At 32.5% G+C, this 18,884-nt stretch overlaps 1 protein-coding gene across 2 annotated transcripts; it reads right to left on the bottom strand.

Moving 5' to 3' along the window:
- Window positions 1–13,824: 13,824 nt before the first annotated feature.
- Window positions 13,825–16,602, bottom strand: LOC121126090 (uncharacterized). 2 transcript variants are annotated; one of them, XM_040721390.2, is made up of 10 exons: window positions 16,462–16,602; window positions 15,795–16,349; window positions 15,574–15,741; window positions 15,482–15,520; window positions 15,251–15,421; window positions 15,156–15,179; window positions 14,917–15,087; window positions 14,831–14,869; window positions 14,598–14,768; window positions 13,825–14,080 (listed from the first exon to the last, which is right to left on the bottom strand). In XM_040721390.2, the coding sequence occupies exons 1-10, from the start codon at window positions 16,520–16,522 to the stop codon at window positions 13,914–13,916; spliced, it is 1,566 nt and encodes a 521-aa protein (XP_040577324.1). In that variant the 5' UTR covers window positions 16,523–16,602; the 3' UTR covers window positions 13,825–13,913. The 2 variants fall into 2 exon arrangements, with proteins under 2 accessions (XP_040577324.1, XP_040577322.1); XM_040721388.2 differs by having other exon boundaries at window positions 15,156–15,191.
- Window positions 16,603–18,884: the final 2,282 nt, after the last annotated feature.

Here is an 18,884-nt window from a genome sequence, read left to right on the forward strand (position 1 = left end):
TATAAATATAAAATCTAAATTTACTTTGCAGCCTCTTCGTTCCACTTCAGTAATTAAATATGGTCATTAACTGATTGACTATGAATCATTTATATTTTTATACATTGATGTATGTTCAATAGAACTGAACTAGTATATGATATGATTTTTATTTCTCAATTAGTTAAAATGATAACATTTTCCGTACGAAAAAGAAGGTCATATTGCTATTTAGTCCATGTCTTGACGGATGGCGCCCAAAAATATCACCACATTTCACCACTTTCCTGCATTTGTGAGAATCATTTATCTTTCTTAATCTTTGTTTTTGGAACTGTTACATTCCCTTTTAACACGGATTTTGTCTAAGCACAACAATTGAATATTTAATTAGTTCCTCAATTTTTGTTTGATCCACTTTTATTTTTCCACAAATCATTCGCATCAAGTTGCTCTGTCTGACTTGTATTTTTAACCATTAATGAAATGTAAAGTTGGATAATTTCTTGCTTTAATATATATAATTATCATAGGAACTATAATACCCATTTTTATATTGCACAATGTATATTGAATATGCTTGAAATCTTCATGATGTACCTATTTATAAAAAACCTTGACCAATATATTACATTTATTTTTCTGAAGTATATTTTTTTCTAACATCTAAATGATTTACTCTTGTGAATAAAGGAGAAAACTAAAACAAAAAAACAATGTACAATCTTTAAAAACAAATTTATGCCTGTGAAGAAAATTTTTGGGAAAAAGTAAAAGAAAAACATGCTATAGAAATTCAGAAGGAAGATTGGCTTATGGCCATAGCTCTCCACAACTCTACTTCACCTAGAAGCAGATTGAGCGATGAAAAAAGTTTTGTGATAAATATATCTCAGTTAAACAACAGACTCAGTCCTTAGAACGTCTAGTGGCCTCGATGACTTTATGAATTGAGAATTTAAAATTTTATATTAACTTAACAAAAAAGAAATACCTTAAATTAGCGTATGAGTTTCGATAATCATAAATTTGTTATTTTTTTAATGTTGTGAAGATTTTAAAAAGGTGGCCAACGTCTCTCCAAAGATGACACTCCGCCAAGGGTGTGTTTTTTTCAATGCCCATGCACCAAGCATAGCCACGCTTCAAAATCTAAATGACTGGTATATATACTTTCTATAGACCTTGGAGAATGGGAAAAAGTCAAATATTAAAAGGTGAGAAAAAAAAAGTTAAAATTTGAACAGGTCCATTGTTCCGTGACTAAATACATGTTTATAATTTAAAAAAAAAAATATATTTTAAAAGTTATTTAAGATTTGTTGCGTCAAATACTATTTTTGCTTATTTATTAAGCTATCAAGGCATATTATTAAAAAAAATTGTCTGCTAATGACGAAACTCTCAAAAAATATATATTTGTGGTATTGAATTAGTCAAATAGTAAGTGGCAATTTCAATTAAACGCAGGACATCTATGTCACACGCTATCTAAAATTTTGACCAAATTTTGATGAAATGGTCTTTTATATAAGATATGCGTAATTTCAAAATATCAGCCTGAAATTGAAAGTCCTTCAAAAGTTATGAGGGTTGAATATTGTTTTAGTTTATAATATTTATATTCAGCTATTTCTATAATAGATTGTTTTAGAAAGTACTTTTTTGTTCCTCAGTACAACTTTATTACAACTTAATATTTTTATTTTATTTTTATTATAATTAGTATTAATTCTTAGGCATATTAGTTACAATAGCTAATGTCTCTCAGCTCATTATCACGCGTAGATATGAGGGGTGTGTACTAAGACTTGTGGACTCGCGTTTTTGTTATGTTTTCTTAGGACTCGGACACGTCTAAGTTTAGTGCTAGACCCAAGTCTTTTCCTCTATTTTGTATTATTCATAAAAGTTAATTAAAACCTCGTCATTCGGGCACAAGATAACTAGTCAAAAATTGTAACCTATTTCAAGAAAATAGTATTCAAAGATGCCGTCATTAATGTCGAGAATGAACCTCAACTACGAGGAAAAACAGCCTAGAACCCATAAATAAAGATCCCTCCTGGTATGTTAGTGCTCTTGCCTACATATTTGTCTCAATGCTATCGTCACAAGTGAGTTTTGAGAGATTGTTCTCTGATATGAAATTCATTTTTAATTACCATAGGGGGGATCAGAATAAAGGAAGATTTTTTGAATAGAATCATTTTTTTAAGGGCGAACTGAATTTTAGAATTCAAAATGCTATAATTTATGAACTAAAAATAGAATTTCCACAAAATTAATACTATTAATTTTGTAGAAATAGATATTATTAACATAAAAATATTATCTTCTAGGTCAAGGCTAATTCGGGGTAAGAATGATAAAATGAACTCTTTATTTTCAAGTTTCGACAAAGATTTTCATATTAAGTAATTAAGATGTTTCTATAGACAATTTATTTAGATGTAAAGGTTTTATTAAATGAATAGATGTGTGTCTGAGCTCTCATTCTACATCATTAATGTAGCCGCCCTTAGAGCCAATGACGGCTTGCAAGCGGCAGTGGAAAATCAAAACTAAATTACTAAATTTTATATTATTAATTTCCTTATACTATTATATGTGAAACCCTTTGCAGAGTATGGGAGTTTTTTTCGGGGTCCGGTACTTTTACCTTAAAGTTATTTTGCCGCAAAATATAAATAAATGAAGTTTTTCTGATACTATTGATATTCTGCGTCAGAATAATAATAAAAAGTTTTTCTTTAAAAAGCTCATAGACCCAAAAAGTAGGAATGGGCAGGGTTATCTAAGAATATAATCACGGTTAATAATATTGACCATAATTATTTTCTTCAATAGTGGAAAGCGCTTCTTCCCACTGAAAAGAGCTGCAATCATCCATCTCGCTCCAATTCTGTGGCACTTATGAATGAATTTTCCCTCCAACTCTGAAAAACAGGCGGATTAAATCTCCGATGAATATTTAAGTTATTTGAACTTACCTAAAACACGGAAAAATAGGATCAAGAGTTCCATATCTAAAATCATGGATTGGGCAATTTATTGCCCAATTTCAAATATTCTCAGGTTGTTTATTTTTTAATACTTTCTCTAAGGACTGTGGCAAAATGTTCAAAAAACTTATGGATGCGTTTGCTAGTTGCCCGGCACTCCAGTTTTTAAGAGATATTTTAAAATCTCACAGAACATAATTGGAATTACAGAAAAAATTATAAGGCCTTTAATTGTATTTAGTCTCTCCATAAAACTCCAAAGTGCTCCTACAAAAACAGAAACTATGGAGTTTGCCTCAAATCATAATTGCTAAAAGGTTGGCAGTTGTGGAGCCTATCAGAGTCGAAGAAATCTGAGCTATTCTTATCGCAGCCGTACCCCAATATTCAGCCTTCTCCGTAAGGATTCCAATAGCGATTCATGGAACTACAGGGAGCGGGGATCAAATTGTCGCCTACTTTAAACCTTAATAACTTGAAGACGACATTATCAAATAAAAAACCGGTTACCAAATAGGAAAGCTATTCTCGTCATCTGACAATACGTAGTTCAGTTAGCATCATGCCGTCATCACATGAGGAGATAAAGAGCTATAAGTGGAACGAGGAGCTTTCGAGGTCCGCTGTAGTCATGGCATTGGTTAATAATGGAGGTGAAATCTCCAATTCAACGATTGCTTAAACCTTAAGAGTGAATTTACGGACTATTCAGCGTATGTGTAAGAAGCTAGAGGACACCTGGGATGTTGATGCTACCATAAAGAGGGTACCCAAGGAGGAGGGCGCCGACAGGAAGGTCAGGGACACCGACTTTGTCGACAAGGTGAAGAAGATGGTTGAAGATGACCCTACCAGGTCCATGAAGGGCGGAAACAGACCCTGGGTGTGGCAACAGGACTCAGCACCCTGCCATGTGTCCAAAATCTCCATGCAGTGGTTAACCGAGAACTGTTATGACGTCGTAACCAAGGATTTGTGGCCTCCTAACTCTCCCGACCTTAATCCTTTGGACTATTTTGTCTAGGGCTATGTCGAGAGACATACCAACAGACATCCCCATAGCACCAAGGCCAGTCTGATGGACTCCATCAAGGAGGTATTCGGCAACATGGACAATGAGATGGTCAGAAGAGCCTGCGGCCGGTTCAGAGGCTGTATTGAGGCCGTTATTGATGCCAACGGTGATTATATCGAATGAATGGCTACTCTAAACCTATATGCTCGTCATAATTTTGATTTTCAATAAAAAAGTAAAAAAGTGTATATGTTGTGTTGTTTTTTGTAGAAAAATATTTTGGTGACAATTTGATCCCCGCTCCCTTTATACTAAACTTTAGCTTTTTGCGCCGTTTAATGCACAATTATAAGAACTTTAAATCCTTTTCCGGATCTTAAGAATAATAATTTGTTTTTTCCTTTTATTTAAATATTATTTAACACCTGCTTATTCTTTTTTATGAAATTTTTAGCCATTTTGTGGCTTTGTTTTGTTAACTTATTTATTGTCCAATTTTATAGAAATTTATAGTATTGTTGAAAATTTGATTGATTACGAATGTCATAGATAGCAATTTTTTAACATGTTTGACTTTGGTTTAGGGAATGTATTTTAAAATAGAATGTTCATGTATATATGTATCTTCTCTGAATAAATAAAGTCAATAAATAAATAAAAAATTTACGTCGTTTTTTGCTTATTTTTGATTAAAACGTACGTTCTCTTTGATTTTTTTGATCCAAATAGGTTATGTGTATTACTATAAAACGAGTTGAATGGTTGTTTTCTGTTGGACTAAGGATGTCATTATATTCTCTCCTCATATTGGCCTTGTTTGTCAATCCATCAATCTTTTCTAACATAACAATCCATCCAGTCTAATGATAATTAATAACGGATTAGGGATTAGCACTTCTTCCCTTGGAATCGTTGTCGTTTTTATTCTTATTATTTTAATTTTATTAACTATTTTGTCTCTGGTTCGAACTCATAAAATAGTGAAATTTCAATAGTATGTATGTATTGAAATTCCGAGAATAATTATGTCCTTATTTATATATCTGTAAAGGGGAAATATCCTTGAGGCAAATAACTTTAAGGTGACATTTTATGTGGCAAAATATCCCGAGGCAAAATAGTTTAAGGCAAAGTACCTAATGTTGTTCGTCTTTTTTGTCGTAGTGTTCATCAAGATTGATTGACATATTGTAGTATGCATATAACACAAATATCAAGTGTGTGCCTTGTCAGATTCGGAACTCGGTTTTGAAATTCCCATTAGACTCGGGACTTGGTAATAGAGCCAAAGTCGGACTCGGTCTCGCCCTGAAATTTTAGCGAGTTCACAGCCCCGGAAGATATTTGAGTCGGAAAAGAGTGAATAATTTTTTTCAAATCATCATAAATATCTGAGTTATAATATAATTAATTATGTACATTAAATGAACCTTCTACAAAATGATTCTCCTACAAACTCCAGAATATCTTATGTTCTCTATCCAGAAATCATTGATGGCAATACAGTCACAAACAGGGTTATATATATTTCGATTTCTATATTCAGAGTCCAACAGATGTATGAGAAATATTATATTTCCATAAAAACCCCTGTTCCTAATTATTTTCGACATAATTGTTGAAGAAATTATGAGGAGCTTTAGTTTAATTATTTTTGTGGTATGTATTTTACGATGGAAGACATCTCTTGGTAAGTACGTATTTTTTTACTATATAAATATATTGTGATGATTTATATAATCGCACCAATATTCCAAACTTCATGAATATTCTACTGTACAGTTGATTTTTCTATAAATTGTAAGGGTTTTGATCTATATGGTTAGTTTTATTATTTATTTGAAAATCATAGGGCAAATAACAACGAAAAATTTAAGGTAATAGCGTGCTTCTTTTTTATATGATGGCATAAGTTATCTTAAAATATCTTTTATAAGGTTGTATTATACTTCAGGGACGTCCGCAGGCGATAGGCTGGAGGGGCTGTAGTCCTCCCTCTCAGTAAGGATATTTTTCTTTTTATTAGAAATTGTAATATTTGAAAGGAAAAAAAAGTGTAATATTTGAAATTTTATTCAAATTAATTTAATACCAATTTGTTTAGCAACAGGCATTAAACATGGGGCCTCAGTAGACAATTAGGGCCCAGACAAGGTTAATCCATACAAGCAGGGCTACAACTCCCTAATATGCAGAGTGCGTGGTACCCTAAGTTCAAATAATAATTGGAAGGGTAACCATATAATTTTTTTGGAATGCACATTGGATTATGAATGTGTTCATTTAGATAACATTACTGACAAAACAAAACCGGGTCCTGGTAAGTAATCTATTTAATAAATTATCATGATAATACTAAAATTAGCTTAGTGAATAATATTTCACTCCTAACAGATTTTAGAAAAATGTAAAACAACTCTGGAAGTCGATTGCATATTCCTATTTATTTAACCTGATATAACTTATAGTTCATGCACGGTTGTTGAAAACAATGGAATTAAATGGTGAACCACATCACTCTATAGTACTAAGGAAGTGAATGTCTATGGAAACTGTAAAGAAGATTGTAAAGGTAATTTATTGCTATGTTAGTCCAGAGTATTTCAAAAATGGATGGAGAAAATAATAAAATATATTTCCGATAAAGCTGTTAAAATAACAACAGCAAAGTCAATAGGTAATGGCTAATTTTGAAAGGTTGTGTGTCAAATTGTCTTTACTCAAAATAACAAATATTCGTGGTATTGAAAATATGTCCTATATTTTTTACGATGATATTAAGGAAGGTACAACAATTTGGCAAAAACCCACGATTTGTTGAACAAGTTCATTCCTTGTTTTAATTGTTATTTTTCATTTTTTTTTTTTTAGACAAATGTCAAACATCTCAGGATATTGATTGCATATTCCCATTTATTTAGTTGGGTATATCTTATAATTCATGCAGGGATGCTTAGAACAATGGAATGTAATGGTGTGCCACATCACTTTATAGCACTAAAGAGATGAATGACTATGGAAACTGCAAGGGTAATTTACTTTGATCAGAATTATGAAAAAAAGGAATTACTTTTTTCTAATAAATAGATGAAAGGATTGTAAGTATTACGACAAAACCTACATCTGATATACAAGGATGTAAAACAGAGTCGGGCTTGGAGTGTATATTTCCATTTAGTTATGCTGGCGTGACTTATGATGACTGTACATATGATGACAATAATGGAATCAAATGGTGCGCTACTTCTCTTTACTCAACAAAAGAAGTCCATGTATTTGGAAATTGTGGAAGGAATTGTTGACGCTAGTGTTTAATATGATATTCATTCAATATTTATTTACAAAAAAAATTATAATTGTGTGTTGGATGTTTCGTCTCTTGTACGAGTAATAGGCAAAATTTTAAAATATAACATAAAGTTAGTTTTCACAGTGACTTTTTAATTGATGAATTGGAACTATAAAAAGGTTTGGTAAAAACAAGCAATTATTTTTAAATGGTTTTTTCCTTTATTTATTTTAAAAACTATGTTTATCTCTTCGGCAATCAAAATAGTCCTTACGTGAAGGTCGGACTCGACGATTTCCATTATTTTATTCACATTTTCTACAATTGGCCATCCAGAGCGTTGTGTATTTTTGACATCAAAATTATCGAAATAGAATTGACAAACCCAAAAATGCACGTGATTGACTGTTATAGTATCAGAACACCATCTAGTATAAAGGTATCTATTATAGGGGATACACATTAATAAAGCCATCCAATGAAAAAATTAAGGATTTTTGTCATAGTGAATCTAAAAAGCTTGTTAGTGTCATATTCATTAAAACAAAGTGAACACAATATTGCGAAAAATCTTATAAAAAGTCATTTAATGACTAAAAAAAAGAAAAAAACTTAACACTCACTACCAGTATTTAAAATGTCACTAAATTACACCTTAAAAATCCAAAAATCCCCCACCCAAAAAAAAAGTTTACAGAATATCAATAAAATTTGACATGATCCTTCATTCAGTTACAGCGTGCAGCCGAAACTTTGAGTACAAGGTCTGGTTGGACGTTGTTCATTAAGTTTCCGGCTAGCCAGATGTGTTTGGCGTCAATAAAAAAGGGGCATCAATCCACAATATAGTATTTACTGCATAATTGTGGAAAATGTAGAGTATCCTTGTTGCAATTTACCCCGAACGACCCAATTTTAAGGTTGCAAACTTTTTATGCACTTTTTTTAGGGTACCTGGAAGAGTGAAGAGTTCAATATGAGTCCACAGAAAGTTGTGTTGATCACAAGATTAGGTTAAACTCCCCTAAGGATCATGATTTCATCGCCACTTTGTAAAAAAAAATCGTGGATATTGAGCCATCCAAATCGTTAGGCTATTGCCTAGCATTTCAACTATTCTAATAGGCTAATCAGGAAGTGTGTTACAGATGATTTGCTGTATAAATTATACCAGAAGCGAAAAGCACAATTTTGACCTGGTTTTTAGATATTTTTTTACATTCATGGACCTTGTGTTTCCCTCCAAGCTCACCGAACATCAACCCCATGAACTTTTTTGTTACATACCAACAGACCTTCCTGAAAAAAGGTCCTTGGATGAATTCTGAAATCTGCCTAAGGAGAGTGCCATCAATATCTGCTCCTGTTTCCAAAGTCAAATCGAGACTTTTATTGATGTAAAGGCAATTATATTGAAAAACAGTAAATATATTTATTCAGCTTCTTTTTTTTTTTTTTTTGCATTGGTTATTATTAAAATCAGATGACCCGTTAAGTAGAAAATACATTTAAAAAAAATAATAGTCTTATTTGTTAAATAGAACTTGCAATCCTTATACCGGTAGTTGCATAAATACGCGGACTAATTGTGGCAAATAATTAAATGTGTAATAAAATTCGTATGACGTTTTTTTTTTTTTTGAGAATTATATAATAGAAAATTTATTCTGTTATAAAATTTAATATAATTACTGAATATAACCGCCATCAGCTGCTATGACACCCTCCAAGCGCCCGCAGAAGGCCTTGTACACATTAATGATGTAATGGTCTTCATTGCCTGCCCACTGCTCATTGACACTGGCTTTCAATGAGTCCAAATTCGGGTGGCGGGTAGCACAGGCCTTCTTCTCAATTTGCCACCACACACTGTAGTCAAGGGGATTCAAATCAGGTGATTGAAGTGGCCAAATGTTTTTGTTCCAAAATGGCATGTTGGCAGCGAGCCAATCCTGAGTCATTCCAGAGGTATGGACAGGTCTTTCAGATATTTCACTCCTTGATAAGCTTCTGGACCTTGAACACAGTAGTCCTGGATAGTCCAGTGTCCTTGATTATCTCATTGACAGACCTACCGGCGCGGAGGAGAGTGGCAACCAGATGACGTTGTGCCTCGTCATTCATCGTAAACGACTTTGTTTGATGCGAGTAAGAAAAATAAAAACAAAGCCAAAAGATTTACCGAGTTACTTGTGCTGGAATGTTTTATTTCCGGTCACGGAACCTCGAGATATAAACAAACCTTTAAAAATTAGTCTGCGTATTTATGCAACTACCTTTATTTTATATTTTCCATCAATAATATTTGCAGGTAAGTCTATAAAACAATTTTTATATGTCTTGGCTGATAAAATGCAGCCCATATTAAATAAAAATATTGGAATGGCTCAAAAAGTCTTCTTGAAGAAATGGAAAATTTAAGATTTTGTCACGAAACATCCAAGCAGCTATCGAATCAGATAGTAATATAAAAAAATATGGAGCTATTATCGGAGTTGACTTTAGTAAGACGTTCGATTCGATAAATCATCGTCATGTTTTCAAAGCTATTAAGAGACTTCTAACCCAACAAGTTTTTAAATCATGTGAGGGTACTTTTACATAATGGTGCATCTACTATTTCGTTAAATGGAGCAGAAAGTGAACCAATTTATTTGAAAAAAGCTGCAGACAAGGCTGCCGACCGCGCCTCTTCTATTCATTGCATCCATAGAAGATCTAATTATATATATTTTAAATAAGTAGGGTGGGTTTTTGTGTTTATTTTCATTACAAACCACATCTGATCGATTTATGTGTCACTTATTTAATTCAGAGTCACAGTTTCTTATAAGAATCAAATCCACTTCTTTGAAAAGTATGAGAAAATATCTGGTGTAAGACTCAACAGGCAAAATAACACCATTCTTTCTCTGGTTGCTTGGAAGCCAATTGAGGATCAAAAAGTAAGAAGTTGTCAAGTCAAAAATAAAATTGAGATCTTGGGCATGCTTTGGGAGTGTCCAGGCGTTCATATTTTGAATTGGCATTCTATAAATAGTGCTATTTACCGAAACCTATCTATGAAGAGACATTTGAATCTTCTGAAAAGAATTGATCTATATAACACACAATTACTCCCCCAAGTTATATACAAAAGCACTCCTTCCTCACAATTTGCTCAGAGAGTGATGAAAAAGGAACAAGAGAGGCTGAAAAAACTATTTCACCAATGCTATTTGACCCCAATAAAAAGGCCTAAATCACTCATTGGAGGCGGAATTGCAATTCTTAGGAATATAATACCCTAAATTCATATCAAGATTTTTATAGATAAGTCCAGGGAACTTGTCATTGAATGGAGGAGAGAGGTTTCATTCAGTGAGGTCTACCATAGACTTATGATTGGTACTAACCTCACTAACAAGAAAATTGCTGATCACTCCCCGATATAGGTTGCAGCTTAACTTATTATTTGGTCAGCTATTCCTTTATTCAATGGGGATTATATTCTGGATATAGTACGAGGCAAAGTTAAGAAGCCTGTATTTTTTTAAGAATCTTAGGACTCCGAAGAATTTAGAGGAAGAAGCCCAGGGAAAAAATATTTTAACCTTTCATGACTTCAAGGAGCAAACCCCCTTTTACGATGGTCGTTTTTACTACCCTTTAAAAAGTGTGAAAAAGATTTTATTGTTCCTAGACCCTGGCATATTAAAATTACTTTTATTAATCCAAAGAACGAAGCTCAATCTATGTGTGATACTATTTAAATTTTTGTTAGGACTTCGAAAAAATTGGAGAAAAATAATTTTATCTTTCTGTATGTATATTTTGGATGGTAGGAAATTTACTTCTCAATTTCAGATCTCTGTCAATTAAATCAAATTTTATAAACCATGCAAAGATTGATATAAATTTTTTAACAATATACTGCATGCCTTTGTGGATTGCAGGGCTGTCAAAATTCTGCAAAGATTCGTCTCTATCAACATTAAGGGTCTGGAAAATGGACCTTTGAATTTAATCAAGGCTTTTATACACTTCGGATTATCTCAAAGGAAGAAGCAGTCTCCACAGAAGTCTAAAGCCATTAATTTTGCATTATTAAACTCTAAGGCATTAATTGCTGGAATGCTTATATCCTATGAGCCAATATACCCTTAGCAAACTTTGAGCAATTTCGATGGCATTGCTGTTAGATATACCACCCTTTCCTTGAAAGTCCCCAATGATGATGACACGTCCTGGATCCCGGCGGCAAAAGAAGTGAAATTCTATCCGTTGGTATCACTCCAACATAAGAAACTACTAAAGTCAATCCTCAGAAGTTTTAGAATTTATAACCTGGACACTTGATTGCTTGTATTTATTTTGGTTTCAACTATTTTAATATAGTACCTTTTATAGATGTGTTTTATTTAGGATATTATTTTAATAATTATTATTGATGCGCTTCGTTTTTGTATTTTTTTTTTTTTTAAATCAATGACACTCAAGTAGAATACACTGGATTTTTTTTTTTTTTTTCCTATGCCCTTTTTGAAAGTTCTTATATGAAGCAATAACTTTAAACAATAATGTTTTTGGTCCAAGTCTGTATATCTGTAACTTTTGCTGTAATCAACAGACAACTAACAAATACACGGAGCTAAAAACATGAGGCTCCGTTCAACATTGTTGGCGGAGGTAATAATTTTAAGTTTTGCAATTCTACGACTTAGGAATAAAGTTTAATAGTAATATTTGAATTGAATGAAACTGAAAATGATTCCTTATTGATTTCCAAAGATAAAAATAACCGAGGGGTAAACTTTGACTATATCAAATAATAAAAGAAACCGGAAATTTGAAGAATGTTTGGGAGGAGAGTAGCTCAGCTATTACGTCATTGTATTATATTAGCAGCAGGCACTCGTGAGAGGAATGAAATAAACACAAATCCCACTCTGTATACAGTAAGAACATATAGGATGAAACTACTCTAATGATAATCCTCCATTCTACTCCGATTCCAAAAAGGACTTACTCCGGAACAAACCCTCATTATTAGTATCTGTCTTTCATGAACACACGCAGTAGTTAATGTGTAATACTTAGATGTTATATCTTCAAAAAATAAATATGAATGATAAAAGCTTTGGAAAATAAAAATATCTGTTCAAATTGCTGATAGAAAAAGACACTTACAATTTCTAAGACATATTTCATACACCTCTGAGCAAATAAACTTAACTTTTTATTTCTATTTTAGCGTTTTTAAATTCACAACAAAAACAAATGATTTGATTATTATCCTACCTAACAATGATAATTTATAAATAAAAGTATTACAATTTTCTAAAACAAGGGTAGTCAAATCTTGAATTAAGCAATTATTATGTCAGGCGAAAAAATCCCTTTAGATTTAAACAATAACTCTTCACCAGAAAATTTTAAATAATTTTAATTTTTTATAAATTATTTTCTCTCTAAATAAAAGTTTAAAAAAACATATTGTGTCCAATGAATAAAATAAGTTTTTTAATCCTCACTAAAATTCCATAATGTTGTTTTTTTCAAATATAGAAGCTAAAGTTAATTTTAAACACCTTATTTTTTAAACACCTACCAGTCAACTAAATCTTAGCACAATCATCAATCAATCATACAACGAAAATACAAATAAACCCCGGTTACTCAAGATGATGAATGTACTAAAGAAGAAACTGGAGTTGGGATACCTATAGTAGCTGGAAGTCAAGATTTTAAATGTATCTGAGGCTTTGGGTAGAAAAAAAACCCTGAAAATAATGAAATGTGTATTCTTCTTAAAATTTGATGTCTTGAATTGATATTAAGTAAACTATAAAAACAGCTCAACATCTCGATTCGGTTCAGTTTTAAGGGCAATCCTCCACCATTAGAAGAATTACTAATATCATTGGAACAAACTAACAAATACCATTTCTAAATTTGTGAAACTCATCCAAGTTTTATTCCAATTATATTAAAATGAGTATGAGTTATGATACTTTGGAAATTGATTATAGTTAGTGAAGGAGAAATAGGCATAAAATGCATTGTTCATAAAAAAAAAATTATACAATATCACAAAAAATAATCCCTTATTCCAAAATTTTATATGAATTAAAAATCTGGTCAGTCTCATACAATCCCTTAAATTAAGATTTTATCATCCTCAAGATCTTTTAAAAACTTGTTTTTATAAACTTTTACATATATGAATTGCCTTGAAATTTGTCAGAATTGTTGTTAAACTAAACGGAGAATTTCTACTAAATATTAGGAGTCGATGAACTGAACTAGAGACTAAACTTTTTTTATAATATAGATACAGTATAGAAAAAATGAAAATATCAATATGGTAACCATGAGAATTGCAAAAATACTTGAGAGGAGATCAGCGTAGCTTTCATGACGTTTCATTCAATTATCTGTGAGCATCTAGGAGATGAAGAAAAATATGCGCACATCTTAACCCATATACAACAAGGGTAATTAACATAGACAGTAATTTCGATGAGGTTGATGTTGAAAAATAAATGTCTAAGGAGTGAACATAAAAAGTCATCTTTATTTTCTCCAATCAGCAAATTTATATATTTTTGAACAAAGAAATTAAAATAAATGCTATGAAAACTATTTAACAATTAGTTCCACAATTGTCATAATTTTGTGCCTCGTTACTCGCGTAACGTGACGTAGCACACCATTTGACTCCGCCATTTTCGACATCTGTGCAAGCATTGTACGTAGTTCCAGAATAAATAAATGGGAATTGGCAGGCAATACCTGACACTGTTTCACATCCTTGAATAATTAGTAGAAAAATTTACTTACATATCCATATTATTTAGAGCGATTATCATCTTAGAACATTCGTTTCAGCCATGATTTATTTGTAAGAGAGATTTAATTTAATCAGAATTTCTATATAATATATATCACAAGATGAATGAAGTCATTTTTAGAGAGAGAAAAAAAAGATACAATGACATTGGCAACGAGAATGAGTTGATATCTTTCTTAAAGATATCAACTCCACATAGACTGACCAATCAAAGTGTTTTACCGCCGTCTCACTGAATTATTTCCACAAAAACTTGACAAACAAAGAATTGAGAGAAAATCTGAAAATAGCGTCATTTGCATTTTAAAGACCACTCCAGTAAGTAATGACGTCATTAATTTTGTACTCTATTTATATGGAAATGTAGCTAAAATTTACATTTATGATATAAAGCTCACCCAAATAAATCCTCGCTCAAATGAGGGAACGCGTTGTATATAAGAAATTTTACAAAAAACTAATAAGATATTGCGTTACCCTTGCAGTCCGGTTTGCAGTTTCCATAGTCTAAAGCCTCCATAGAGGCGTAACGTGAAGTAGCACACCATTTAACTCCATTATTGGCCACATCTGTGCATGAGTTGTATGTTATACCAGAATAAATAAATGGAAAAACACATGCAACGTCATTGGTTGTCTGACATTGACCTAAAGATAGCGTAAAACTAGCGTTTTGAGCAACGTCTAAAATGAAGTATGATGTTACTTACCAGCAGAAGGTTTGGCCGTAGAAACTAAATTAGTTGTATCTGGAAAAAAATAATTTATGTATGTTTAGTGAAGTAAATCAAGTTACCTTTGCAGTCAGCCTTGCAGTTTCCATAGGTATTGGCCTCTTGACTATCATAAAGAGATGTGGCACACCATTTGACTCCATTGTTTTGAACATCTGTGCACGAGGTATAAGATGTACCCAAGTAAATAAATGGAAAAACGCAATCCACATCCTGTGTTGTTTGACATTTATCTAAAAAAAAAAATATTATATTCGTTTACAACGAATAATGCTAAGTTTTATTTATTTGCAAACCATACCCAAAGGTTTTACAGTGGTTGTTCCTAGAGTGTTATCTGAAAAAAAAAAAAATGTTATTCCTCTGTCTCTCACTTTATATAAGAATAATAATTACCCTTGCAATCAGCTTTACAGTTTCCAAAGCCATTGGCCTCATTAGTATCATAGACTGAGGTGGCACACCATTTAACACCGTTATTAGCAACATCTGTACATGAATTATAAGTCACACCAGAATAAATAAATGGGAATTTGCAGTCAACTTCTTGTGTAGTTTTGCATTGATCTAAAAGAAAGAGTCGTGAGTATATTTTTTATATATTGAGTAGTGTTTATAGACACTCACTTCCCAGCGGTGTCACTGTAGTTGAACCAATTGTACTGTCTGAAATGGGTAATAATTTACATCTTATAGGTTGAATTATTTTACAAATTTACCCTTGCAATCAGATTTGCAGTTTCCATAACCATTGGCCTCGTTAGTGGTATAGAGTGAGATTGCACACCATTTAACTCCATTGTTATCAATGTCTGTGCATGAATTATAAGTCACACCAGCATAAATAAATGGGAATATGCAAACTAATTCCTGTGTTGTTTTGCATGCTAAAATTTTAAATAAGTATTAAATTAATTTGATTAAATAGAGTTAAACTTACTAGTAGATGGATTAGTGGATGGAGCCATGGGTGTTGTTGATTCCTTGGGTGTTGTTGATTCCATCGATACCGTTGATGGCTTGGGAGTAGTTGATTCCTTTGGTGTTGTTGATTCCATAGAACCCGTTGATGGCTTGGGAGTAGTTGATTCCTTTGGTGTTGTTGATTCCATAGAACCCGTTGATGGCTTGGGAGTAGTTGATTCCTTTGGTGTTGTTGATTCCATAGAGCCCGTTGATGGTTTGGGAGTAGTTGATTCCTTTGGTGTTGTTGATTCCATAGAACCCGTTGATGGTTTGGGAGTAGTTGATTCCTTTGGTGTTGTTGATTCCATAGAACCCGTTGATGGCTTGGGAGTAGTTGATCCCTTGGGTGTTGTTGAGGCCATTGGCGTTGTTGATTCCATGGGTGTTGTTGAGGCCATTGGCGTTGTTGATTCCATGGGTGTTGTTGAAGCTATTGGTGTTGTTGATACCATTGGCGTTGTTGATGGTACAGCAGTTGGAACCGGCGTTTTAACGGGTGGCTGCGTTATTTTTGCTGTAGTTTTTTGAGCTGTATGGAACGTCACAAAAATCAATATTATTTTAATCAGACTCAAAATATCCATATCACTTATTTCGTCGAGACAATATACTTTAAACATTTTTTTAGTGATGATACTTACAAAGAGTAGTCCTCCATTGAAGAGTAAATAACAAAACAATAATAAGATGAAAGCTTTTCATGATTGCTGATGAATAACTGTTGAGAGAACGAATATTTATATGAAATATTAATATTTCTAGAAGTGAACTTCTACTTTAGAAACACCTGAATGTATTTGCTAAAAACATCAATATAATTGTAGAAAATAGTTAATCAAATCTTTTTCTGGAGGGTTCAAGGTTATAATGATGATAATCCTAATCCCAATTGATACTCAGATCAAATATTCATGGTATATTGACTTTGATATTCATTTATATCTTCCAAATTTGTAACAGAATTTTTTTTTTTTATCAAGAGAAATTGAAAAAATGTATTCTATAAAACTGAACAGCCCATTTTTCAGTTTTGTGTATCATTTGTTGACCCTTGTTGTTTTTAAATTGCACAAAATGACACATTCTTTTTTGGTGGTCTTTACCATTCTATATAATTAAAAATATCAGCGTTAAATGAACTATTGATTTCCAGGGTTGCATCAGTCACGTCTCTGTTAATAATTTTTTAGCGGGTAACGACAAAAATTCATTGATTTTGGAGAGGACTGAAGGCCCCTGGATTTCAAGCCTTTGCAGATAAATTGGGAATTTTTTTCTAGCCATATTAGAATTTATAGCATGACCATTTAATGATTAAATACCTATACTGAAAATTTATGAAGTTATTGTCAGTGATCTTGTGTTTTGATTCATTATATGCGACCTCCATCTTCAATAAACTTTTTGACCTTTGGATCAAATCGTGCCGCAGCCTTAGTGAAACGATCAGCAGTTATTGTCTTGCGTTTCTGCATGATGCTAGTCTATGGGGAACTCTCATTGCAGTTGACCAGTTCTTAAATGATACTTCATAGATAGTAATAAAGAGTGTTCTAATTTGGATTATTGCTCGGCCAGATTTCAGCCTGTGCAAAAATGGGAACCATTGAGATAGGAATGACTGAGCTGCCTTGGGGACATGGCAAGGGATAGAGTTCCTTACAGGTGCTAAATTATTAAGTGCAAACTTTTATTCCATTCAGCGGAGCTAGGAGGTCACATTTTCTTTGACCAAGACATAAAAGTCTTAAAAAGCTGTTAGAATAAATCCCGTTCCAATTACATGATTTAAACAAATCGTACCATTTTAAAGTTCTAACATGACAACAGATCGGTGAACATTCATTTAAGCTCTCTAGAATTATAATCGAGGTTGAAAATCCAGCTGAGAATGGACGAGTTAAAAAAAAAAAACGAAAATCAATATTGTAACCCTGACAATTTCAAGAATGTTTTGGAGAAGACAAAGAATAATGCTGGTGCATTATATCTACTACAATCAGCTGTGTAATGTTCATGACGGTGCATTATATCTATTACAATCAGCTGTGACAAGAGAGAAGGGAAAAATAAAAAAAGAAATTTGAGAGAATTACTCCGATGTCGTTTTATGAGCACACACGGACTTCATTCAGATTTTGAATATAATTGAATCTATTTAGGAAAGGATGTTCACTATTCAGGAATTACATAAATGATAGTGACAAACGCTAAGGAAAAGAAAATTCCTTTTTTATATTACCAATTACAAATTAACGGGCCAGCCCAAAAAACACCGGATTTACATCATCGATCATTATCTATATGGTTATTTGGGTCCTTGAGCGTGCGCCCAAAACAGTATTCAATACTATCATTACTAATTTAAGTTGAATTTACCGAGCCCACTTTCATGGACTTAGATCTCAGGATTGCCAAGATATTGATGTTTAAACTTGTTCCGGAGTTTTAATCCCTCCCTGCATATGGCATTCAATACTATCATTACTAATTTACCTATTATTAGGGTTGTATTTCCAAGCATTTTTTAGCGAGCTAGCTTCGTTGTTATTTCGATCTGAAAAGAGTTTTTTTTATTCCCAGGAAAAAAAAATATATAATATCTTTATTATATTTATAATTTTGTTTTTCCTGTTATCGTAGATACTATAATTCAAAACGGGGGAACAGATTAGTCTGAAAGTTAGCATGCAGACGAATAAAATAACCAAGTATGTTCCTATGATACTTTTTCGGGCCACCAAGGTCATTAAGAGCACTTTTTTTTGACGAAAACGAAACCATCCTTTCCTTCTCTCTTGCTATATATATCTCCTTTTCTTTTTCATTCTCTCTCACGTCGTTACCTGTCTTGTATCACGCAACCTTTCCTCCAAAAAGAACCCCCAAAAAAGGGATGAAATTATTGTGTAGTTAGCCAAATAAGTCAATCATACCAACTGCTATTTATCTCTTATATACTCCCAGACTACCACTCTCATATCATTTCTTCATCATTTTTAAAATGAATTACATATCATTAAAATCTCACTAGTATTTTATTCTTTAATGTATTATAATATTG

The sequence above is a fragment of the Lepeophtheirus salmonis genome, chromosome 11 (genome assembly GCF_016086655.4).
Source record: "Lepeophtheirus salmonis chromosome 11, UVic_Lsal_1.4, whole genome shotgun sequence".
In the NCBI taxonomy this organism is placed as follows: Eukaryota; Metazoa; Arthropoda; class Copepoda; order Siphonostomatoida; family Caligidae; genus Lepeophtheirus; species Lepeophtheirus salmonis.

Coding starts and splice junctions, on each gene's coding strand:
- LOC121126090 (XM_040721388.2), bottom strand. CDS start 16,522: ATGAAAAGCTTTCATCTTATTATTGTTTTGTTATTTACTCTTCAATGG. Junction 15,422..15,481: donor TACAGTGACACCGCTGGGAA/GTGAGTGTCTAT, acceptor TCTTTCTTTTAG/ATCAATGCAAAACTACACAA. Junction 15,192..15,250: donor CTGTAAAGCTGATTGCAAGG/GTAATTATTATT, acceptor TTTTTTTTTCAG/ATAACACTCTAGGAACAACC.